We start from the raw sequence: 27927 nt of genomic DNA on the forward strand, positions 1-27927 counted from the left end.
AAGCGAAGCCGAGCCGTAGTCGAGCTGATAGAATATTCCCTAGAATATTCTAGGTTCAACCCCAGCAAACTACCCGACGTACAAAATTGGTTTTTTGACCGGTTCACCCCATTTATGACCTATTTTCTACCAAGTCAAATCGGTTCCCTACTATTTGGACTATTCCAGATAGATCTACAGTGTCTGTTTGGCCAAATTCAACTCACAGAAGGAGATATAATCATTACAAGAGCAAAATGACTACAGAAAATACACAAACACTCATCCCGAAGCTGACCAAAGACAACTATGATAGTTAGTGCATATTAGATTGAAGGCATTTCTTAGTTCACAAGAGTGTATAGAGATTGTGAAATATGGTTATAATAAACCAGAGTCCAAAGAATCAGAAGATGCTCTACAAGAGGCACAGAAGCAAGTCCTCAAAGCCAATAAAAAGAAAAACAATAAAGTAAAGACCATTATTTATCAAGGTCCTTATGAAGCCAATTTGAGATCATTGCTTCTGCACAAACATCAAAAGAAATATGGGAGACTCTCCAACAAAAATACAAAGGTGCTGACAGAATCAAGAAGATTTGACACGACGAAAAGATTGATGTCTTCTCCCAAGTGCAGGAGTGTCGAAGTAATAAATAACCTGGTACGACCGGGGTCGAACCACAGGGAGGTTAATTGTACAAATTATAAATAACAATAATACAACAACAATAACAATAACAATAACAACAATAATAATAGTAATAATAACAACAACAACAACAACAACAACAACAATAATAATAATAATAATAATAAAGAAGAAGAAGAAGAAGAAGATGAAGATGAGAATTTTGAGATGAAATATTAACGTAAAGATTTAACAACGATAACAATAAATGTCAAGGTTAGAGAATCCATTAATGGTATGTCAAACAAGTATAGTATAAACTCTTATTAGTTAATTGGAAACCACACACAAAGGAGGTTCTAATCAGATTATAGATTGTTAACATGATTACATTAGTCATCTTATTCAACTAATGCTAATACTTGTAAATCTCATCAAACATTCATAATTATAACTTATGTTAACAATAAATCAAGTTCCTTTCATAGCTCAAGTGTCGGTTATACCATACAGTCTGGGCGATGAAAGTGTCAAGCATTTGTTGTGCCAAGTGTTATACAACATAAATCAAGATTAGTCATTTAACAAGCAAAGTATTAAAGAGTAAATAAGATAACAAATACAAAACATGTTACTATCAAACATTAAAGTCCATGTTAAGTTTACACTATACTTATTCTTACACCATTAATATAACCTTTTCACCTTGACATAATAAACTTAGCTAAACATAATAAAAAAATAAAAATAAATAAACAAAATAAAGAACATAAATAAGATAAGAGTTAACTAAGTAAAGGAAAGGAAATGAAAGGCATAAACTTGATATTAATGAAAGCAAAGCATAAATATTACAAAAAATACAAAGAGAGAAAGCAGGAGCATGATCTTGATCTGGAAACCAAGATGCCTAAATGCATGGCAAATGCCTCTTTTTATAGGCCAAAATTGAAAAATATTGATTTGATGACTAATTGATGAGTGGATGGCCAACTCTTGACTTGGTGACAATCCTTATCTTCTCTTGTCTACCCAAAACATCATTGATAACGTTAAAATTGGAGCCACTCAAAAACATGCAAGTTGTAGAAAATTATCTTAGCTTTCTTATGTAAAAGATTCAGCTTATTTCAACTTCTAGAACTCCAGATATGGCCAAAATACTGAATAGTGCTCGGGCTGGAGGATAAATTCGGGCTTCTTTGTTGTTGCTATAATTCGGACTTGAAAATGGCCTTTTTAGATCTTAGGCTCCATATAAAAGTTGTAGGCCTATGTCTTACCTTTCCATCCATATAAAGTGGACCTAAATCTGAGATCTATAGCTCCAGATATGACCCAATTACCGAACAGTATTCCAGTTTAGATTGCACCGACATCTCTTTTCTAAGTTTGGCCATCTCTTTATCCTTTCAATTTCAGTTCTTAAATGCTAGGATTAGATGAGCCAATTACCGAACAGTATTTCAATTTAGATGCTAGGATTACTGAGAAAATTTTGAGATCCCTAGATCCAAAATTTGATTTTGTTGTTGTCACTATTGAAGAGTCCAAAGAAGTGGACAAGTTGACAGTGGATGAGCTTATAAGTTCTTTGTAAGCTCATAAGCAAAAGATTGTAAAAAGAAATAGAGATAAGGCAATTAAGCATACCTTATAAGCAAAGTTGTCTCTTAAAGGCAGATATGAGCAAGGAGAGACTTCAACAAGTGAACATACCACTCGAGGAAGAAGTCAACAAACACGAGGAGGATTTCAGCAATTTCAAGGAAGAGGCTCTTGGAATACAGGTTTTAGAGGAAGAGATGGTGGAAACACTACCAGAGAAGGTCAAGGACAACAAGCATTCACTTTTAGAGGAAGAGGAGGCGGTTACAATAACCGTGACAAGAGAAATATTTAATGTTATAATTGCAATCAATTTGGGCACTATAGCACTGAATGTCAAAGAAAAGCTCCATTAGAGGTACGTGACCATGCCAACTATGTAGAGGAGGATGCCAACAATAGAGGAGCAGTTGCATTATTTATCCAACAAGGACTTGATAAGAATCAAGATAATATTTGGTATCTTGATTCTGGAGCTAGTAATCACATGCGTGGCTAACGAGATCTATTTGGTGATCTAGATAAGACCATATAAGGTCTAGTTACCTTTGGAGATGCCTCAAAAGTTCCATTCAAAGATAAAGGCAACATCCCAATCAAGTTGAAGAATGGAGATCAAAGCTACATCACTAATGTCTACTATGTCCCAGCCATAAAACAAAACTTGGTAAGCATAGGTCAACTTCTAGAGAAAGGTTATACACTTTTCATGAAGAATTGTCATCTGACAATTACAAATTAGAATGGGAGATTAATTGATTATGTGAAAATATCCAAGAATAGAATGTTTCCTTTAAACATCTAATATGATGCAGTAAAGTGTTTGAGTGCCATCACCAACAGTAAAGAATGGCTTTGGCACCTGAGGCTTGGACATCTGAATTTCACAAGTCTGAAAAAGCTAGAAAGTAAGAAGATGGTCAAAGGTATGCCTCACATTGATCATCTAGAAGAAGTCTGTGAGAGTTGTGTCCTCAGCAAACATCACAGATCCAGTTTTGCCAAAAAAGTCAACTGGAAAGCAAATAAGCCACTAGAGTTAGTGCACACAGATGTGTGTGGTCCAATAGAGCCTATTTCAACTAGACAAAATAGGTACTTCCTTACTTTCATTGATGATTTTAGTAGAAAGACCTGAATATACTTTTTGAAGAGGAAGTCAGAAGTGTTCAATTGTTTTAAAGATTTTAAAGCAATTGTTGAGAAGCAAAGTGGCTATAAGATTAGAACCGTGAGATTTGATGAAGGTGGATAATATAAAACAAATGACTTTGAAGCCTTTTGTACACAAGACATCAGACATCAGACAACACCAGCTTATACACCACAACTGAATGGTATAGTTGAGAGAAAGAATCGAACAATTCTTGACATGACAAGAAGTCTACTCGAAGCAAAGAAGCTACCCAAGCAATACTAGGCTGAAGTTGTATCATGTACAGTGTATTTACTAAATCGCTACCCAACCAGAAGTTTGCAAGTTGTCACTCCACAAGAAGCATGGAGTGGTCACAAACCAAGTGTTACTCATAATAAAAGCGAGAAATGCATCTTTGTCGGATACGATGAGAGAAGGATGAGATACAAGCTGTATAATCCCATCACAAAGAAGGTAATTATGAGTAGAGATGTTATCTTTAAAGAAGATAAAACTTGGCAATGGAATGATGACCAAGAAGGAGTCAAATGGATCAGCAATAATTTGATCCTTGAAGACAAAAAAGTACCAGCAGTACTTGCAAAAGGTTTGATAATGCCGACAGATGAGCCACAAAGTCCGATACATAGATTCCCTATATTCAACAGGAGAAACACATTAGAATCATCATCAACACCATCATCAGCATCCTTATCAGAAGGACCAAGAGGGATGAGAAATCTAGACGAGCTGTACGATGCCACTCAAATCATGAAAGATACAACTTTTTTTTGTTTCTTTGCAGATAGTGACCCATTTAGCTTCAATGAAGCTATAACAAAAGAGAAGTGGATAGAAGCAATGGATGAAGACATACATGCCATTGAGAAGAATGATGCCTAGAAGCTGACTTATCTACTAGAAAACAAGAAAGCAATAGGTGTCAAATAGATCTATAAGACAAAGAAGAATGCAAAAGGAGAAGTGCAAAGATACAAAGCAAGATTAGTGGAAAAAGGCTACAAACAAAGAGAAGGCATTGACTATAGAGAAGTATTTGCTCCAGTAGCCTGGCTAGAGACAATCAGACTGATGATCTCACTAGGTGCATAACATAGAAGGAAGATCTATCAACTCGATGTGAAGTCAGCATTTCTGAATGGTTTCCTAGAAGAAGAGATTTATATTGAACAACCACTTAGATATATTAATGTTGAAAATGAAGGCAAAGTATACAAGTTGAAGAAAGCCCTCTACGGTTTGAAGTAAGCTCTATGTGCTTGAAATACCAAAATTGACAGGTATTTTCAAGATAATGGATTTGAAAACTTTCCATATGAACACGCAATTTATGTGAAGAAAAAAGCAGATGGCAACATATTATTTGCGTGCTTATATGTTGATGATTTGATCTTTACCGGCAACAAACCTACCATGTCTGAAGACTTCAAGAAAAGCATGGTATAAGAGTTTGAGATGACAGACAATGGATGACATATTTTTTTGGTTTAGAAGTGGTGCAGAAAGAAGGGATTTTTGTATCCCAAAACAGTTATACCAAAGACATTCTTGAAAGGTTCAAGATGGAAAGCTGCAATCCGATATCAACTCCAATTGAGAATGGAGTAGAATTGAAAAGGAGTAAAGTTGGAAATGTTGATCCAACTTACTTCAAAAGCTTAGTAGGAAGCTTAAGGTACTTGACATGTACCAGACCGGATATACTCTATGGAATCAGACTGATCAGCAGATATATGGAGAAGCCATACCAGTCTCACTTGAATATAGCCAAGAGAATTCTTCGCTACATCAAAGGCATAATAAATGAAGGTATATTTTATACCTCAAGTACAAACTTCAATCTTGTTGGCTACTCGGATAGTGATTGGGGTAGAGATCTAAATGGAAGGAAAAGCACAACAGGGTTTGTTTTTTTCATGGGAGATACATCTTTTACATGGTCATCCAAGAAGCAATTAATAGTAACATTATCAAGCTATAAATCTGAGTATGTTGCTGCCAACTCAACAGTATACCATTTAATATGGTTAAGGAATATGCTAAAGCATTTGAGATTTCCTCAAGAAAATCCTACAAAAATTTATATCGATCAACAATTGCATTGATAAAGAACCCGGTGTATCATGAAAGAAGTAAACATATTGATACACGTCATCACTTTATCCGAGAGCATGTAAAGAACAAAGAAGTCGAGCTGATATCTTGCAAGACAGATGATCAATTAACAGATATCTTTACAAAGTCATTGAAGAGAGAAATATTTATGAGATTGAAGTTCATGCTTGGCATGACATTCTCGATTGAGTTTAAAGGGGAGATTTGTTGAAGTAAACTTAATCTAGAAGGTCAAGGAAGGCAACCCACCAGTCGCTGGTCACCAGCCACCAACTGCCTTCACACTTGAAGGCTGAATTTTCTTATTTTGATTTCGTGTATAAATAGGTAGCTAAGCTTATACAATGATGTGTAGAGAGATTGAAAGAAATATTAGAGAGAAAGAGGGTGTGTATTCAAAGCTTTTGGTTAATTCTTGTAAGCTTTTTGTTCTTGAAATAAAAGGTGTGTTTTATTCTTTTCTAAGTGTTTCAAAACCACCACCAGTTGTTTCTCCCACCAACAATAAGGACACTGTAGAATGCTGCAACAATATATGAAAAAAAAGAAAAAGAAAAGAAAAGAAAGGGACAGAGAGACCCATGCATATCTGCTAGGACTGGTGGAGGTTGTACCGACAATAAAAGGAGAAAAAGGAGTCGTGCCAGTTATAACCGAAAGAAAGGAAAGGCAGTTTTCTTTCAGTCGAAAAAAAAAACCTGCAAAAGCTGATGAACAGATACTGGTCTTGCGATGAACAGCAGAAGCCACAATGCTAATTATAAAGTTCTCACTATTTTTGACGTCATGCTACAAATCATCTTGGTACTTCAACAGGAGTTGTTGCTACAACTAAGTATGGCATGATATCAGCTGCTTTGAACTAGATTTTGAGGAAATGTAGAAAATGCATTAGCGAACTTGGTGGCCATGGATGGTGATGATGAAATGTGATCTGAATGAACATTTCCTTTACTAGTTGCCGTTATTTTACTACAAGTAGAAGCTGCAACTGCAAATTGTTGCTGCTTTTAAAGCTGAAGGATTTGTTGATTCTGCTGCTACCACTGCAACAGCTTCGTGTTAATTCACTGAGAAGATGAAAGTGAGCCCATGCAAAATATTACTATGATCATCAGGGGGCAGGCCTTGCTGAAGCAAAATCTGCGAAGACACAAATGAAAAAAAAAAAAGATTATTAGCATTGTTTGATCCTTGGAGGTTTGTGCCTGATGGTACCAATGAGAAGTTTGATGGCAATGGATCTGATGCAATTGGCATTAAGGGTCAGGGCTCTGCTCCAGTGGACATTGATGGTCATAAATCTGATGCTATTAACATTGATAAAGACTTGGTTGGTGATGAAAAGGACATTGAAATAGCTGCAATGATGGTTTAGTTTCCAATAAAGAAGACCCCTTCAGTCAACCATGGGAGCAGACTTGGCCAATCACTTCAGACCTTCAATGAGCTTTGGGAGGTTTGATGCCACCTAGCAGTGAACAGCCACACGCATAATCGGAGATACAGAGATTGCAAGAATAAGGTAGGCACTTTCCTTCTCGTTTACAATCTTAAAAAAGAGAAAGAAATTGCAGTTGTAATAAAACAAAAGAATGAATGGAGGCATGCATTCCTGGACTGCTGGTGGAGGCTGTGTTGAAGGTTAAAAGAAAAAAAAAAGATCTTGCTTGTGTTGTGCAGATAAGGTCGACCCCACTCTTCACTAATACATTCACCTGAAAATCTTCGATCCAGACAGGAATTAGGATTATTAAAACCACACCGAACGACCGCAACTTATTGAATGGAAATAATATGGTTGATTCCTTTGAGAAGTAGAAACCTGTTGGTGCTAAAGAAGAAGAGAATGACGAGCGCCTCCTAAGATTGATTGCCTGGCCTATTGGAAGCCGAACTGTCTGTAAAAATAAATAGAAGGGACATGCATGGTTTTTGTAGCCGCTTACTCTGATAAGAGGACTCTTGCTTGATTAACACAATCAAAAGCCAGCGAGCTTTTCCAAGTTGAAGAAATTTTACGCATGATTTGCTGCTTCTGGAAGATTTCTATTGTAATTAGTCTTTGCTCTCAATTGGTTAACAACACAAGGAATTATATAGGAAAGAACAATTGAACGGGAACGAAGAAAATAATTCATCAACCAATATGAGTGCACGCATATGAAGAGAAGGAAGAGAAAAGGAATCAAAATCTTTAATATTTCATATCTTATTAACCGCTTGCTGGAATAATGAATGGATTGCGCTATTGAACTCAGAATAATAATATCTTCAAAACAAGATATTACAGTGACCACTTACTGTAAGAAAAAAAAATAAAAATCATGCGGACCGATCAATGTGTTGATTGCTATTCGGGTACAGGGTTATTAAAAATATATTTTAACTAAAATTATATGATTTTATGAATCAAAATATATTAAATCAAATTAAAAACTTAAAAATCAGTAAAATTAATTAAACCCAATCAAACTGAGATAAAATCAGTCCAACTTGTTAAAACCCCTCGAACCGGACTGATTTCATAATTTTACATAAAAATTAAAACAGTTGCTAAATGCTGAGTCAGCACTCCCCTCTGCCCTTTCCCCATGAGTTCCCACTCCCCGCCTGCCACTCCATCCTTCCCCTTTCCTCCTTTTCCTTTCCCCTTTCCCCCAAATTGAAAGATTAAAGACGTAATTGCTGAATTTCAGTGACTACCATTTTCATGACATTTGGCGTTTCGATAACCTCTGCATTGATCATAGGCCTTAGGCCTCTCGAGACAAAAGAGATAGGTAGTGCCGTCAAGAAACTTATTTAATTTTTTTATTTAAATCTGAATTTGTTTTCTTAAATGTATTATAAATATTTTATGAAGATATAAAAATATCGTTGGAACTATTTTGAAAAAGAAAACTTTTATTTTATATAAATTTATCTAAAACTACCATTAATCATTAGAAAGAAAATTACTTAGAACAATTTGATTCGTCAAAATCCTTTAAAATAACCTTTAATCATAAGCATAGGCAAAAAACCCTTTCAACATTAGATGGATCCTTTGATTTTTATCTTTAATTAAATCTACGATGTATAATTGCCTTTGATATTTGATAACATTTCTTGTGAGCATTTATTTATTTATTTATTTTATTTAAGTTTACAAACTTTTATTTTTAATTTTTAATTAAGGTGGGTGTTTTGGCCATGTTACATGTATTTTAAAGTACTTGAATTATATATAAATTTTTATTTGAAGTATGAATTTTTATTTTTTAATATATTTTAAAATTTCTTATGATTTTATGATCCGAGTTTATTTTCTATTTTTCATATTCTATCAAAAACTGCATTTTTAACAATCTTGTTCAGGTATAAAGATAAATTTTGTTTGGTTCCTAAATATGCAACTGTTTGAAATGAGGCATTCAACTTGGATATTCTATCATTTGATTTGATAAAATTCATTCAAGATTGATCTATAAATTTTTAATTTTAACTATCATATTTTATTTCATAATATGATCAAATTAAATTTTAGTCAAAAATATAAAACTCTCACAACCATATTTTTTGAGATATATCTATTTGTTTTGAAAGTAAGTGAACTTGTCTCAATGGGGCATCTGTAGAAATACAAATTTTATACCAATCAAATTCCACCATGTGTTTTATTCCCTCTAAGTGTTTCAAAGCCACCATCAGTGGTTTCTCCCACCAATAATTGGTATGAGAGCCTCATTCATTAGAAAACATAAGAGTTTTGGGATATACTTGAATTTTCAAAGTTGTCAAAAACATATTTTGATCATTTCATAGTGTACGATTTATCCATACGAACTCACTAGTGTAAAAAATCAGCTGCATCGGAGTAGGAGGTAGCCCACACGCACCGTTTGAAACTTCAGACATTGTAGCCCACGTGCCCAGAGGAAGAAGATGATTGGAGTCCACGCACATCATATTTAAGCCACGTCGAGCTGCCTAAGCCATCTCCTAAGTCGACCAAAGAATATTTCCTAAAATATTCCTGGTTCAACCCCAGCAAACCGCTTGGCATCAAGAATCAGTTTCCTAACTAGTTCAACCCATTTCTGCCCTATTTTCAACCAAATAAGATTGATTCCCGACTATTTTGAGCATTCTAGATCGATCTACAATGTCTGTTTTGCCAAATTCAACTCCTTGAAGGTGATATAGTCATTCAAATAGCAAAATAACTACAAAAAATGCATAAACACTAATCCCAAAGCTCACCAAAGACAACAATGATAATTTATGTATCAGATTGGAGGCATTTTTTGATTCACAAGAGTGTATAGAGATTGTGGAATATAGTTATGATGAACTAGAGTTTAAAGAAGTAGAAAATTCATTATAAGAGGCACAACAACAAATCCTGAGAGCCAATAGAAAGAAAGATAACAAAGCAAAGACCATCATTTATCAAGGTCTTGATGAAGCTACATTTGAGATCATAGCTTCCATAGAAACATCAAAAGAAATATGAGAGGTTCTCCAATAAAAATACAAAGGTGCTGACATAATCAAGAACATTCGTCTTTAATCTTTGCAAGGTAAATTTAAATCAATGCAAATGAAGTCATCAAAATCTACTTCTAATTATCACATAAGAATTATGGTGATAGTCAATTAGATAAGAAGAAATGGATAAGTCCTCTTAGATGCTTAAATTACTAGAAAAAAATTTGAGATCTCTAGATCCAAAATTTAATTTTGTTATTGTTATTATTGAAGAATCCAAATAAGTGGACAAGTTGACAGTGGATGAGCTTATGAGTTCTTTGCTAACTCATGAGCAAAAGATTATTAAAAGAAATAGAGATAAGGTAACTAAGCATGCCTTACAATCAAAGTTATCTCTCAAGAAGGGTAAGGAGATTTCAACAAGTGGATATACCACTCAAGGAAGGAGTCAACAAAGAAAAAGAGGATTTCAGGAATTTCAAGGAAGAGGATCTTGGAATACAAGATTCAGAGGAAGAGGAGGTAGAAGCACCAGTAGAGGAGGCTGGGGACAACATGCATTTACTCCTAGAGAAAGAGGAGGCGGTTAAAATAACTGTGACAAGAGAAATATCCAGTGTTATAGGTGCAATCAATTTGGGCACTATAGCACTGAATGTCAAAAGAAAGCTTTATTAGAGATACATGAACAAGCCAACTATGTAGAGGAAGATACCATCATTAGAGTACCAACTATACTATTAGTTTAACAAGGATTAGGTAAGAATCATTAGAATATTTGGTATCTAGATTCTGGAGCTAGAAATCACATGTGTGGCCAACATAATCTATTTGGTGATCTAGATGAGACCATACAAGGTCTAGTCATATTTGGAGATACCTCAAAAGTTCTAGTAAAAGGTAAAGGCAACATCCCAATCAAGTTGAAGAATGACAATCATACCTAGATCGTAGATGTTTACTATGTTCCAGCCATAAAGCACAACATGTTGAGTATAGGTTAAGTTATGGAGAAAGGTTACACTCTTTACATAAAGAATTGTCGTTTGACAGTCAAAGACTACAATAGAAGATTAATTGTCTATATGAAGATGTCTAAGAATAGGATGTTTCTAATATGATAGCGTTTGAGTGCCACTACCAACAATGAAGAGTGGCCCTGACACCTAAGGGTTGGACATTTGAATTTCACAAGTTTGGAGATGTTAGCAAGCAAGAAGATAGTCCAAGGTATGCCCTACATTGATCATCTATCTCGCACCCTCGTGGTGTCGTGGTGACCCTAGATTGATTTTATTTTATTTTTGTTTTATGTATAAAGGAGTCACCACCTAGTATTTGGTCACTAGAAACCCTAATTGATCTTTCAAAGATTCTAAGGTAAGGGATTGGTTGCATAAAGGAAAGTTATTAACACTCCTAGTACGCTCTACCTAAGGTACGTTGCTTAGTGTTTGGCTTGTTTTATAATTGTTATAGTATTGATGTTTTCTAATCCCATCAGTTTTTCTAGGTTTGATTCAAACTAAATTTATTAAGATAGAAATTCAAGGAGGTTCCATATGCTTTAAAAGCATATTTTCCCTTTAGTATTTTGAGAGTTTTTGACTCGTAAATCGCAACGAGGAGGGACAAAAATTTAGTAATCTAAGGCGCCTTAAAAGGTTATTTTTGTCTTAATGTTTTATACTCTCACGACTCATAAACTATAGAGTATTTTTTTTTTAAATGTCCTTAATTATAATCAAGGCTTCTTTCAAGGATGTGTAATGTCCTTAATTATTTTGGATGTTAACATTTAGGATTTCTTTATCTAAATATTAACAGTGAACAAGAACAAATTATTCCTCATAATATTCTGGATATTCATCCTTTAAATATTTCTTTATCCAAACATTAGCGGTGAATAATAGATGAATTCGCCCCAAAATAAGATTTTTATATTTTTTAAAATATTGGCCAATATCCTTTGTAGTTTTACAAACATGTAAATGCAATAATTTGTTTTTGTTGTGTTTAAGAAATCTATGCGAAAACACATTTTCAAAAACTTTAATATTTTTTTATATAAAAGGAATGTTCAAAACATGTTAAGGTATTGGCCATATGTAACACACAAGAAAACATTTTTTTAAAAAAAAAACAAAATCTCAAGCATCGCAATTAAATTTGCAATAAAAGGTAACCAATCGTCACATATATTATAAAATTTACAAAAAAAAAAGCTTAAAGCAACTTAAAACAAAAATCATAACTGGAGAGAAATAGAACATGTGCATGAAGTAGCCAAGACTATGAAACCAGAATTTAGTGACAATGTTCATCCCCTATAAACCCATTCTAGTGACAATATTTATACCTATAAACGCCTTCTTTGATAAAACTGAAACCCGCTTTAACTCCCCCATGCAAACAACAAGAAAGAGAAAAAGAGAAAAGGCATGCTCTATTCATGTATATAGGAAAAATAAAACCATGGCCGGCTAATCTCTCAAGGAGTAGGGAGGAGAAAAAAGAACAGAAAAGGGAGTTAATGATGATGAAACAACAACCCCCCTCTCATGGTTTCTTATGAACCAGTGAAAGAAGGAAAAAAAAAAACCTTGCTAACTCTTAATATAATCACCCATCTAAAACTCAAAGCCATGGCAGGAACAACAAACAGCAAGCATTCATTGTAGTCTAAAATTAAAAATGAATGTGTAAAGGAAAGATAAAATAGGTTTTTAAAATGTCAACATAATAGATTTAAAGGTAGCAAAGGAGGAGAAAGTTAAGACTTACACCTACATGTCTCAACCTTTTTTCTACAGAAGATGAAATAAAAAGCTGAGCGAACATTGCTATCAAGGTTTAGCAGTAGATCTCCCTCTCCATCTAGTCCTTTTTTTCTCTCCTATTTCCTCACAATAACACTAGAATGCAAGAAAGAAACTCCTTCTATTTACTGTGTTTTTTTTACTCTGCCTCTCTTGTGCTTTTTTGTCTCTCTTTGTTGTTTTTGTTCTACTCCTTACTCTCTAGTTTTCGCTTTTTTTTCTAGGTCATTAAAGGGCTTATATAGTCTAACATATCTCTATTTAAGAAGGATTTAATTTAATGCATTAACTCGGGTCAAGATCCTTCATATGATAGAATTCTCTACCTTCATGTTAGATATTCAAACGGGAATATGTTGAAATTTTGATATTGAAATCAAGCAATTCAAAGACCAAATTTATATACACATCTAGGACTACAATTTTGATTAAGGAGTCTAAGTGAGATAAAATCATTTTAGAGAAAAGAATCTGATATTAATTTAGTTGGTTAAAAAGAATCTTCGGGTCTAATTCAAAAACTGACAAATATCAAGAATTCTAATATGACTGAGAGTATGATCTATAAGAACAAATTAATAAAATTTGTGATGAAAATAGAGTTTTTTAGTACAAAACTTGGGTCAGGATCCTTCCCGCAGTAAAATTCTGTACCTTTATAGGAATATCTTGAGCTTTTGATATCGAAATCAAGTGATTTGAAAACTCAAATTTATATATGTGTCTAGGACTGCAACTTTGATGAATAAGTCAAAGTGAGATAAAATTATTTTAGAGAACAGAATCTAACAGTAATCTAGTTGGTAAAAAAAGTTATTGATCTAACAATGCTGAGCATTCAAATCTGACTGAGAATTTTCCTTAAGAACAATGATCCCTAAGATCTAATAAAGGTGTAGATCTATTTTTTAACATGTCATAAGTGATATAATAGAGTTAGGATAGTCAAATATTGTACAAAACAAAGTCAAAATAAGAGCATAAGTTGGAACAAAAAAATTACGATAGCAGTAGAATCATTTTTTTAGTGCAAATTTTGAGAGATTTGTCCAATTTTAAAGACTAAATAAAGAAAAAAATAATTAACATTATGAAGACTCCTGATTAACCTAACAAAACCTGATGATTTTGGTAGCAAAGAGGAAGGATAAAAAGAGTAAAAAACAACTCAAATAAGGTTTTAAAAAAAAATATTTCTTTCTCTACTTTTGTCAATCTTCTGGCTAACATGAGCTAAACTCCTACACTTAGTTTAAAAGTGGTATACACCGTCTCTAGCACGTGGGTCCAAAATTAAGTAACAATAAATGCCTTATTTTTACTTTGCTTATGAAGCAAAACTTGTCAAGTGCTTCGTGTAGTCAGGTTTGTAAAGATAAATTGTCTGATCATGCTAAAAAGTCAATGCTTTTCCTAAAAAATGGTCTCCCTATCAGGTGACTTGACTATCTTATGAGTTCCATAAAAAATACACATTTTTCTAAGAAATGATCTCAATATTAGGTGATCGACTCATCTTAAAATTCTTAGAAAACTCCATGCTTTTCTAAGAAACGATTTCAATATCAGATAACCTACCCCTCTTAAAATTCTTAGAAAACTCCATGTTTTTCTAAGAAATGGTTTTAATATCAGGTGACTGGTCCCTCTTAAAATTCTTAGAAAACTCCATGCTTTTCTAAGAAACAATCTCAATAACGGATGACTTGCCCATCTTAAAATTCTTAGAAAACTCCACACTTTTCTAAGGAATAAATATCATTATTGAGTGACCGGCCATCTTAAAATTCTTAAAAAACACCACGTTTATCTAAGAAACAGTTTCAATATCAAGTGACTGAAATTTTTAGAAAACTCCACGCTTTTCTAAGAAATGGTTTCAATATCAAGTGACTAGCCCTTCCTAAAATTCTTAGAAAACTCCATGTTTTTCTAAGAAATGGTCTCAATATCAAATGACCTACCCATCCTAAAATTCTTAGAAAACTCCATGCTTTTCTTTTCTAAGAAATAGTCTTAATATCGGGTGACCTGCCCATCTCAAACTTCAAAAGAAAACATCTTACCTTAATGAAATGAAATAATGCTGGTTCACAATTCATATTCTTTTCCGTAGCTCTGTTGACTTGAGATTGTGTCTTTGAGTGATTCCCAAAAACTTGGAACTAATTTGGCTTTTGTCCCACCTTTCCTACCAGGTTAGTGTTATGACAACATAGCATGCATGTTTTTGTTACCTATCTTGGAAACATAAGTCCCCCTTTCATTATAGACTTTTTTAAGCTCTTGTTTCCATTTGTTTGTCCAACCTTTTTTCTTGAACTAGAATATGCTCCACACACTATACTTCATATCCTCTTGGTAAAGAGATCTCTAGTTCCTTGTGGGGCCCTTTCTTACTCCATTGAGTATTGTCCTTTATTATTATTTTAAATGGAAAACTTAAAAGTTTTGGTTTTGTTCATGAAAACTATAACCTTTAATGCAATTAACAATTCTCATAAAAAAAAATTCATAAGTTTTTATGATGACACCCTTTTGGGCTTTGGTTCACTATAAACCCATAAATGCACTTCTGTTTTTGGTCCTCGGTGTGGTGTGCAATAATTGTTAGTTTTAAAATTTGTTTAGTTCCCTCCAATTGATGGAGTCATTTCCTTAGTCATGCATAAGAAAAGAGTTTGTTTAAGTGAAATATTTCAAATGCTATGAGATCATACGTTTTATGAAGAAAAAGGTTTTTTATAGAGAGAATTCATTGCCAAACTTTATTTTATTGATTGGGAAATTATAAAATACATCAAGCATAATATTTCCTTATAGAGTTAGAATTCACAAGCCTAACAAGATCTTTTCCATCCATTCTAGATAATAGTAAAGCTCCTCTTAAGAATGTTTTCTTCACCATGTAAAGGCCTGCTTGTTCGCTTTTTATGATCGGCTTGTTTTAACTCGCAAGTGCATGAGTGTGCGATATAGTAATTAACTCGGTAAGATTGAGGTCATATCCACAGAGAGCTAGATCTGGAAATTAAGCTAAGTAACAAAAAAAAACTCAAGAGAAATTAAATTAACAATAACTTGGTTGAAAATAATTGATGGATTTGTTTTCAAAGATAAAAAAAAATGTAAATAGATTTTAAATGACATGAAAAAGTAAGTCTTGGTCCAAATCAATTTTAATGGTGATGTATTGGTGATTTCTTCAACATATATAAGATAACTCAACCAAATATCAACAATGGTGATATTAGATCGGAAGATATTACAATGAAGATTAAAAAGATGAAGATTGATTATTGCTTAAGAATGAACAAGTACTTTCATATTAAGTAAGACATTGAATCAAGCAATCTCTATACCAAAACTAAAGTTTGTGCATAAAAATTCAAGATTATAACATTACCTAAATGATTTCTAAAATTTCTTTAGAATAATAAATCATTTATGAAGATAATAAGAAGATAAACATTAAGATTCATTCATATCCTAAAGAACTCACCTCAATCACCATTATCCTTGATTTGGATCCAAAAAAGAGTTTAGCCAACCATGATTATATATAAGAACACTTCAATAAACATGCCAGAACTTGAATCCAACTAAAATAATAAGTTTTACAAACTAAAGAACCGAAATCTATAAAGAAGAACACAATACAATTTCAGAAAAAATTCGGACACAAATCTGACTCTAACTTTGGACAGCAATTCTACCCTCTTAGAAGCTTTTTTTGGAGACGTCTATTAGACACATATTTATAGGAAATTCTGTCACCTTTCCAGATCATTAAAGAACAGCTCATTTACACACCTGAGTCAAAAGTTATGGGCAAAACACCGAAAGGTGTTCTGAAAAATCAAATCAAGACAGCTTTACAACTACTTTGGTGCATGTTTTTCTTCCTCATTTATGAGGTGTCTCCTTCTTCTTTTTGACCCAAAATAATGTTTAAATATCCCCTCCAGCTTTCCATCCATGTGCTTGCCTTCTTGGATCAATGGATTACCCAAAATAAATCAATTGTTAGTTGTTGTGTGGACATGTAAGATCATGGATTGTGTTTGGGTTGATTTGGGGTTGATTTAGGGCTGATTTGGGGCTGAATTTGGGGCTGAATTTGAGCATCAAATAAGTATACAAATGTACTTGTTATTTGGGCTAAGATTGACATTGAAACCTTAAGTGTTTAATGGTTGAAGTTTGCACACAACATAAGGCAAGTTTGGGCTTGAAATAAATCATATGATATTCTTTTTTAGAATTGGAATAGAATTGATTTTTGGGACAAATTTGGAGCATTTATTTGAACCAAGATTTGCTTCAATCTTCAACTAAATGTCTCTTCAATTCTTTGTTGTGAATTCCGACGTTGAATTTTCTGAATTAATTCATTTAAGCTCCAAAAACCTATCGAAACATTAAAACAAACTTCATTACTAAAAAACACATCAATTATTATAAAAACAACCAAATAAAAATAATAAATACATATGTAAAATAAGAGACTTAATGACACTTTTGATGCACAATCACACACCCCCAACTTAGATTTTGCTAGTCCTCAAGCAAAACAAAACATAAAACCTTTAAAATAAAAATAATAATAATAACAACCATAATTAGGCTCGATTCATCACACTTGAAGGACCTATCATGCAAACATTGGTATCTTTAACTTAGTGTACACAATAGCAAATAATGAAAAATAAGCATACTCACATTATCTAAATCAAACATCCATACTAAATTTCCAAATTCAGTCATATTTATCATGCAACCAACATAATTGATTCATATGAAAACTCAACTTGTAATCTTCCCTTCTCACCAACACAAACAAGGTAGCAAACTAGAGAAATATCTATATATATATTTTTTTCTTTTTTTTCTTTTTTTTTGAAGATATGATTTATTCTTTGTCTTTAAGTTGTCACTTCCCTTTTGACGCGAATACAAACATTTGTGATGAATGCACCCGGTTACTCACAAAGTCACAAACTTAAAGTGCTTTGCATACTCATATTTCAAGCTGCCGTTTGACGTAAAGATAAACATTTGTAATAAATACCCCTAGTTACTGAGCAACTCAAAACATTGGAGTAGGTAGAACTTTGTACACATTTATTTATTTATTTATGTAATGATTATTACTCTATTTACTTAAACCTTGTTTAGGACTAGATCAAAAGGGATAATCACAAGTAAAGCATCATACTCATCTTTCATGCATATTCACACAACTCACACAACTTTTACAAGGAAAGATGTACTTCAGTAATCTTAAAAAAAAAGTATGTTATATCTTGCTTTATAAGATATTATCTATCCCAAATTAAAGCATGCAATGTTCAACACAATAATGAACCCAAAAAAGGTAATGATGATCTTAAACAAGTCTCATTCACATACTAATGCAAGTATTATATATATATATATATATATATATATTAACAAGCATGGTTATCTCAAGCATTCAATGACACGACTAAAAGATTGATGTCTTCTTCCAAGTGCAGGAGTGTCGAAGTAATAAATAACCCGGCAAGACCGGGGTTGAACCACAGGGAGGTTAATTATATAAATTATAGACAACAATTATAAGCAACAATAATAGCAATAATAACAACAACAATAACAACAACAATAGTAATAGTAATAATAATAATAATATTAATAGTAGTAGTAGTAGTAGTAGTAGTAGTAGTAGTAGTAGTAGTAGTAATAATAATAATAATAATAATAATAATAATAAAGAAAGAGAAGAAGAAGAAGATGATGATGATGATGAGAACTTAGAGATGAAATATTAATGTAAGGATTAAACAATAATAATAACAAATGTCAAGGTTAAAGGTTCCACTAATGGTACATCAAACAAGTATAGTATAAACTCTTATTTGGAAACCACACACAAAGGAGGTTCCAATCAGATTATATATTGTTAACATGATTACATTAGTCATCTTATTCAATTAATGCTAATACTTGTAAATCTCGTCAAACATTCATGATTATAACTTATGTTAACAACAAATCAAGTTCCTTTCATAGCTCAGGTGTCGGTTATACCATACATTATGGGCTATGAAAGTGCCAAGCATTTGTTGTACCAAGTGTTATACAACATAAATCAAGATTAGTCATTTAACAAGCAAAGTATTAAAGAGTGAACAAGATAACAAATATAAAACATGTTAGTATCAAACATTAAAGTCCATATTAAGTTTACATTATACTTATTCTTACACCATTAGTGTAACCTTTTCACCTTGACATAACTAACTTAGCTAGACATAATGAAAGAAAGCAAAATAGATAAACAAAATAAGAACATAAAAGTTAACTAAGTAAAGGAAAGGAAATGAAAGGCATAAACTTGATATTAAAGAAATCAAAGCATAAACATTACAAAAAATACAAAGAGAGAAAGGAAGAGCATGATCTTGATCTGGAAACCAAGATGCCTAAATGCATGGCAAATGCCTCCTTTTATAGACCAAAATTGGGAACTATTGATTTGATGACTAATTGATAAGTGGGTGACCAACTTTTGACTTGGTGACAATCCTTATCTTTTCTTGTCTGCCCAAAACATCATTGATAATGTCAAAATTGGAGCCAGTTGAAAACATGAAAGTTGTAGGTAATTGTCTTAGCTTTCTTGTGTAAAACATTCAGCTCATTTGGACTTCTAGAACTCCAGATATGGCCAAAATACTGAACAATGCTCGAGCTGGAAGACAGATTCGGGGTTCTTTGTTGTTGCTACAATTTGGACTTGCAAATGACCTTTCTAGATCTTGGGCTCCATATGAAAGTTGTAGGCCTATGTCTTACCTTTCCATCCATATAAATTGGACCTAAATGTGAGATATATAGCTCTATATATGACCTAATTACCGAACAGTGTTCCGGTTTGGATTGCACCGACATCTCTTTTCTAAGTTTGGCCATCTCTTTATCCTTGCAATTTAAGTTCTTCAAGTCATCAATCAATCCTTTCATTTATGTGATAGGCCTGCATTAAAAATAGACATTTACCACAAATTATAGGTATCTTATATTATTAGATACATTATTATAAAACATATTTTAGTTAAGGAGTTATTGATACTTCAAGTGCAAAATGATGATATAAAACCATGATAAAAATGCACTTTTAAGTACTAATCATTCAGCATAATGAAATATCTAAAATTAAGTTTTACATTATCCTCAATGTAAAAGAGAAAGAGAAGAAAAGTATAAAGATTAGAAAATTGGTACTCCCCTTCTGTTTTCAAGGATGAATCTCTGATTGAATTGGGCATGAGCTGACTTCTTGCTTGATTTTTTTTTAACCTACATATCACAACTAAAAGAAAACATAAAAGAAAACATTGATGTTTTTTTTTTGAAAATAAAGAACCTCACACCCCCCAACTTAAAATAATGCATTGTCCCAAATGCATGAAGAAAATATAAGAGATGGAAGAAAGAAGAAAAAAATAAAAATAAAAATAAAAACCATTACTTTTGATACTACAATGGTATTGGATCTTCAAGATCCAATGTCTCAACTTCAGCCACAACATTTTCAAGATAAAGTTTCAATCGATGACCATTTACTTTGAAAATATTTCCATTCTTGGGATTTTCTACCTTAAATACACCATGCTCAGAGATGGATTTAATCACAAATGGACCATTTTGTCCTCAACTTCCCAGGAAAGAGATGTAATCGTGAATTATACAAGAGAACCTTTTGACCAACATGAAAGGATTTTCTATGAATATGTTTATCATGCAAAGTTTTCATCTTATGTTTTGAAATTTTTGCATTTTCAAATGCATCATTTCTTAGCTCCTCTAATTCATCCAATTAAAGCTTTCTATTTTTGCCAATCTCATTTTCATTGTCATTGAATTGTCGAATGGCCCAATATGCACGGTGCTCAATCTTAATAGGTAAATGACAAGGCTTTCCATAAACTAGCCTATAAGGAGACATTCCTAAAGAGGTCTTATAAGCAGTGCGATATGCCCATAAAGCATCAACTAGTCGTAGGGACCAATCTTTACAGTTTGGATTGACTGTTTTCTCTAAAATGTTCTTGATCTCCCTATTTGCCAACTCAGCTTGGCCACTAGTCTGTGGGTAATAGGGGGTACTAACCTTATGAATTACACCATATTTTCTCATCAAAATCCCAACGGGCTTGTTACAAAAATGTTTCCCCCATCACTAATCATAGCCCGAGGCATGCCAAAACGAGAGAAAATATTTTCTTTCAAGAATTTGACCACAACTCGATGGTCATTGGTTCGAGATGCAATGGCCTCCACCCATTTAGACACATAATCAACAGCTACAAGGATGAATTGGTAACCAAATGAACTTGGAAAAGGTCCCATGAAATCAATCCCCAACAATCAAATATTTTCAAAACAAGGATGGGGTTAAGGGGCATCATGTTACGCCTAGTGAGGCTACCTAGTTATTGGCATCAGTCACATGCAACACAGAAGGCATGAACATCTTTAAACATGGTAGGCCAATAAAAACCACACTGCAAGATTTTGGCAATGATTTTCTTAGAAGAGAAATGCCCACCACAGGCTAATGCATGACAAAAATTAATGACCCTTGGAATTTCATGATCAGGGATGCACCGCCAAATAATTTGGTCAGGACAATATTTAAATAGGTAGGGGTCATCCCAAAAAAAGGTGCGCACATTGCGCAAGAATTTTTGTTTGTCAAGTTTAGACCAATAAGAAGGAATCTGACTTGTGGCTAGGTAATTTGCTATGTCAGCATACCATGGAGAACCAATGTAAGAGACAGTACCTTCATAAAATAAATTTTCATCAGCAAAGAGTTCATTTATTGGAGATTCATCAATTATAGTCTTATAGCTTGAAAGACGAGACAAATGTTCAGCCACTCCATTCTCTACTCCCTTTTTATCTCGAATTTCAATGTTAAACTCTTGGAGTAGGAGGATCCATCGAATCAAATGTGGTTTGGCATCTTGTTTTGTGAGCAAATATTTCAATGCTGCATGATCAGTGAAAACAATAACAAGAGATCCAACCAAATAAGACCTAAACTTGTCTAATGCAAAGACCACAACTAAGAGTTCTTTTTCAGTTGTAGTGTAATTCAATTGAGCATCATTCAAAGTCTTGCTAGCATAATATATGACATGAGGTTTCTTGTCTTTTCTTTGCCCTAAAACAGCCCCAACCGCAAAATCACTAGCATCACACATCAGTTCAAATGGTAAAGACCAATCAGGAGCTTGCATGATTAGTGCAGTTGTCAACAACCCTTTAAGCTTTTCAAAAGCTTCTTGACATTTTGATGTCCAATCAAATAGGACATCTTGTGACAACAAGTTACATAATGGTTTGGCAATGGTACTAAAAGAATGAATGAATCTTCAATAAAAACCAGCATGTCCTAAAAAGGATCTCACATCTTTCACAGTCTTAGGGGTAGTTAATTTTTGAATGACTTCCACTTTTGACTTATCTACCTCTATCCCTTTTGAAGAGACAATGTGACCTAAAACAATGCCATATGTCACCATAAAATGACACTTCTCCCAATTGAGTACAAGATTGCTCTTTTCACACCTTTCAAGAACTTTTTCTAGATTCATTAGACACAACTCATAAGAATCCCCATAAACTGAAAAATCATCCATGAAAACTTCTAAAAACTTTTCCACCATGTCACTAAAGATACTCATCATACACCTTTGAAAAGTGGTTAGTACATTACACAAACCAAATGGCATTCTTCTATAAGCATAAGTACCAAAAGGACAAGTGAAAGTGGTTTTTTCTTGGTCTTCTAAAGAAATCTTAATTTGGTTGTAACCTGAGTATCCATCCAGAAAACAATAGAAAGCTCTTCTAGCTACTCTTTCAAGCACTTGGTCTAAAAATGGAAGCGAAAAATGGTCCTTCCTAGTCACCATGTTCAATTTACGATAATCAATGCACATACGCCATCCAGTTTGGATTCTGGTTGGTACCAGCTCATTATTTTCATTCTTCACTACCGTGACTCCAGATGTTTTTGGGACAACTTGGGTTGGACTAACCCATTTTGAGTTTGCAATAGGGTAAATGATACCTGCATCAAGTAGCTCAAGTACTTCACCTCTCACTACTTCCTTCATGTTTGGGTTCAATCGTCTTTGCATTTGCCTCACAGATTTAGCCTCTTCTTCAAGATAGATTCTATATGTACATAAAAGAGGGCTAATTCCTTTCAAGTCAGTAATTTTCCACCCAATTGCTTTCTTGTGTTTTCTCACCACTCTCAAAAGTTTGTGTTCTTGCTCTATGCTAAGTTTTGATGAGATCACAATAGGATATGATTCATCTTCCCCTAGAAATGCATACTTAAGATCACTCGGTAAAGGCTTCCTTTCTAGTTTATCAGGCTGGACAAGAGATTCCTCAACTTTCACTTGAGGTGAAATCAAAGGCTCAAATGATGGGGTCCATTGACCTATTGACATAATAGGCATTGGATTTAGATAAATCTCAAGTTCTCTTACCTCCTCATCAACACATTCCAAAGAACAAAATCTTTCATCATGAATTAAAGTTCTCTCCAATGGATCCTTGATCCACACTCTCTCAAAAGTTTCTTGACAAACTATTTGGATGAAATCTACCTCTCTAATGTCCTCATGTTCCCTAATTTGTTTGGAGACATTGAATATGTTCATCTCCACAGTCATATTCCCAAAAGACAATTTCATCACCCCATTCCTACAATTAATTAAGGCATTGGATGTAGCTAGGAAAGGTCTCCTTAAGATGACTGGGATGGGGGCATTAGAACCTTGAATTGGTGCCGTGTTTAACACTACAAAATCAACAGGAAAGTAGAATTTATCTACTTGGACCAACACATCCTCAACGATACCCCTAGGAATCTTGATTGACCTATCAGCTAATTGAAGGGTGATTCGAGTAGGCTTGATTTCTCCTAAACCTAATTGTTCGTAAACAGTGTAGGGTATTAAATTCACACTTGCTCCTAAATCCAACAAAGCTTGATCTATCTTATGACTTCCAATAATGCATGAAATGGTAGGACAACCAGGATCTTTGTATTTGGGAGGGGTCTTAAATTGGATGATGGCACTAGCATGTTCAGTCAGAAAAGCTATTTCTTTCACATTCAATCTCCTTTTGACTATGCATAAATCCTTAAGAAACTTTGCATAAGATGGAACTTGTTTAATGCATCAAGGAGTGGAATATTGACTTTCACTTGTTTGAACAATTCATATATTTCTGAGTTCATAAGATCTTGTTTAGGTTTCCCTAACCTTTGTGGAAATGGTGCTCTAGGAACAAATTCTAAATCACTCATTTTGACTCCAATTTTTCTTGAATCATCTCCTTTCTCACTCATCTTTTTCTCATTTATCTCACCTTCTTTGTCACTCAAACTCTCATTTGTCACTTGTGTTTTGATTCCCTCTTCACTTTCCCTAGATTTCTCCTCTTCAATACCTTTAGGAATCCTAAAACCTACACCTTCGTCAACAATCTTTCCACTTCTAAGGGTAGTGATGGCTTGGACTTGTTCATGGTTTGAAGGTTCACTAGGTGAGGATTCACTCATGTGTACCTGACATCTAGGATTGGGCATTGGTTGAGCTGGGATTTTTCCCTTCTCTTGAATGCTTAGTGATTAAGTCAACTTAGTTAGTTGACTTTGAATGTCATCTAAGGTCCTATTGGTCTGGTCTTGGAATTTGTAAACTTTGTTGTTGATTCCTCCTTGCGTTTGCATGAATTGTTGAAGAGTATCCTCTAAGGATCTCTTATGAGGTGGTTGGTATGTATTATGTGTGGGAGCATGAAATTGTTGGGGTGGAGGTTGAAATGTTTGAGGTACTGAAGAGCCCTCATTTCTCCATCCAAAATTTAGGTGGTTCCTTCATCCAGGATTATAGGTCTCAGACTAGGGATTGCCTACTTGGTTTGGAAATGGCTTTCTAACATTACTTGAATTAGAAGTTTGGCCATATAGCACTTCCTTGAAGGCTGGAATGGTAGGACACTCAGTTGTCCTATGCCCTTTGCTCTCACAAACAACACAACTTTTCTCTTGTTGTTCACTTATAACATGCACTTTTTTAATCTCAAGAGACTCTACTTTCCTAGCCAATGAGGCTAATCTAGCATTGAGGTCATCAATCTCTTTCAATTGAAACTTCCCACTTGAATGAGAAATGGTGTTTCTAGACTCAACATGAACTGGGAGAGAAGTCTCCCATTGCTTTGTGTTTTCAGCCAATTGATCAAAAAAATCAAAGGCCTCACTTGGTTCTTTGTCATAAAACTCACCATTACACATGGTTGACACTAGCTTTTTAAAATCTGCGGTAAGAGAATCATAAAAGAAACTCACTAACCTCCACATCTCAAAACCATGATGAGGGCATGCATTTAACAAGTCTTTGAACCTTTCCCAAGCTTGGTGAAATGACTCATTTGGACTACAAGAAAAATTCATCATTTGACGTTGTAAAGCTGCTGTCCTATGAGTGGGGAAGTATTTTTTCAAAACTTCAGCTTGCATTTCTCTCCATGTACCTATAGACCTAGGATGCAAGGAGTTTAGCCAAAGCTTGGCTTTATCCTTTAGAGAGAATGGGAACAATTTAAGCCGAATGCTTTCCTCGGTGCATGTTCTATCAATAAAAGTATTACATACCTCTTCAAAGTCTTTAATGTGTATGTATGGATTTTTAGAATCCATACCATGAAATGTGGGAAGAAGTTGAATCATGCCCGGTTTCAAATTGAAAGCTTGTTGGTTAAGAGGTAAGATAATACACGAAGGTGTACTTTGTCTAGCCGGGTGAAGATACTCTCTAAGAGTTCGAAAATTAGGTTGATCATTGAATTGTGGAGGTCCATTACCTTGAACACTCCCTTCACCCTCTACATCTTCAACATTAGCCATGATAAAATAATAATAATAGTAATAATAATATAACAATTATATGAATATGAAAAGAAAGGAAAGAAAAGAAAAAAAATTGCAAATAAAAGTAATAGCTCAAAAATAAAAATACAACAAATTAAGAAATTCACTCTCTAATTAATAAGCACTATTAACAACAATAAACATTAAAAGATAATTATAAGAAGCTTGAATAAAAAGGCGGTAATATCGGCCAAGCACTTCAAACAATAAATATAAGAAAAATAATCATAACAAAACAACAAAATAAACTGAAATAAACAAGAGGCGGTAATACCGACCAAGCACTTTAGACAATAAATATAAGAAAAATAACAACAATAAACATTAAAAGATAATTATAACAAGCATGAATAAAAAGGCGGTAATACCGGCCAAGCACTTTAGACAATAAATAAAAACAATATTAACCAAATAAAATGAAATAAACAAGAAAAATATTAGCAACTAATAAGAATAGACAATAAAAGAAAAATGGTTGAACTAACCAAAATCCAACAATTAATAGTCCAGTCCACAGTCCAATATCCAAAACGTTAAGGTCAAATTTTTTTTAGGCGGTAAAACTAGCCACTTGATTTGTTTTTTAATTTTCTTTTTTAGGCGGTAAAACCAGCCAATTAAATTTTTTTTATATGATTTTTTTTTAGTTTTTCAATAATCAAATCTAAATTTGTTACCTTTGCTTGCTAGCTCCCCGGCAACGGTGCCAAAATTGCTTGACCGCTTTTTATGATCGGCTTGTTTTAACTCGCAAGTGCACGAGTGTGCGATGTAGCAATTAACTCGGTAAGATCGAGGTCATATCCACACAGAGATAGATCTGGAAATTAAGCTAAGTAACAAAAAAAAACTCAAGAGAAATTAAATTAACAATAACTTGGTTGAAAATAATTGATGGATTTGTTTTCAAAGATAAAAAAAATGTAAATAGATTTTAAATGACAAGAAAAGTAAGTCTTGGTCCAAATCAATTTTAATGGTGATGTATTGGTGATTTCTTCAACATATATAAGATAACTCAACCTAATCTCAACGATGGTGATATTAGAGCGGAAGATATTACAATGAAGATTAGAAAGATGAAGATTGATTATTGCTTAAGAATGAACAAGTACTTTCATATTAAGTAAGACATTCAATCAAGCAATCTCTATACCAAAACTAAAGTTTGTGCATAAAAATTCAAGATTATAACATTACCTAAATGATTTCTAAAATTTCTTTACAATAATAAATCATTCATAAAGAAAATAAGAAGATAAACATTAAGATTCATTCATATCCTAAAGAACTCACCTCAATCACCATTATCCTTGATTTGGATGCAAGAAAGAGTTTAGCCAACCATGATTATATATAAGAACACTTCAATAAACATGAAAGAACTTGAATCCAACTGAAAAAATAAGTTTTACAAACTAAAGAACCGAAATCTATAAAGAAGAACACAATACAATTTCAGAAAAAATTCGGACACAAATCTGACTCTAACTTTGGACAGCAATTCGACCCTCTTAGAAGCTTTTTTTCGAGAAGTCTATTAGAGACATATTTATAGGCAATTCTGTCACCTTTCCAGATCATTAAAGAACAGCTCATTTGGACACATGAATCAAAAGTTATGGGCAAAACACCGAAAGGTGTTCTGAAAAATCAAATCAAGACAGCTTTACAACTACTTTGGTGCACGTTTTTCTTCCTCATTTATGAGGTGTCTCCTTCTTCTTTTTGACTCAAAATAATGTTAAAATATCCCCTCCAGCTTTCCATCCATGTGCTTGCCTTCTTGGATCAATGGATTGCCCAAAATAAATCAATTGTTATTTGTTGTGTGGACATGTAAGATCATGGATTGTGTTTGGGTTGATTTGAAGGTTGATTTGGGGTTGATTTAGGGCTGATTTGGGGCTGATTTTGGGCTGAATTTGAGCATCAAATAAGTATACAAATGTACTTATTATTTGGGCTAAGATTGACATTGAAACCTTGAAGTTTGCACACAACATAAGGCAAGTTTGGGCTTGAAATAAATCATATGATATTCTTTTCTAGAATTGGAATAGAATTGATTTTTGGGACAAATTTGGAGCACTTATTTGAACCAAGATTTGCTTCAATCTTCAAC

General features: G+C 33.5%; 1 protein-coding gene across 1 annotated transcript in view; it reads left to right on the forward strand.

Annotated features, from left to right (window-relative positions):
* The first annotated feature begins 10340 nt into the window (after positions 1 to 10340).
* LOC105115934 (protein DEHYDRATION-INDUCED 19 homolog 4-like) overlaps positions 10341 to 27927 on the forward strand; it is a 37124-nt gene continuing 19537 nt past the window's right edge. Inside the window, exon 1 of the mRNA XM_011013021.1 lies at positions 10341 to 10553. Within this exon, the coding sequence (XP_011011323.1) occupies positions 10341 to 10553 (213 nt within the window). The remainder of the gene's footprint in view (positions 10554 to 27927) is intronic.

This window comes from Populus euphratica, unplaced genomic scaffold, assembly GCF_000495115.2.
Source record: "Populus euphratica unplaced genomic scaffold, PopEup_1.0 scaffold811.1, whole genome shotgun sequence".
NCBI classification, from domain to species: domain Eukaryota; kingdom Viridiplantae; phylum Streptophyta; class Magnoliopsida; order Malpighiales; family Salicaceae; genus Populus; species Populus euphratica.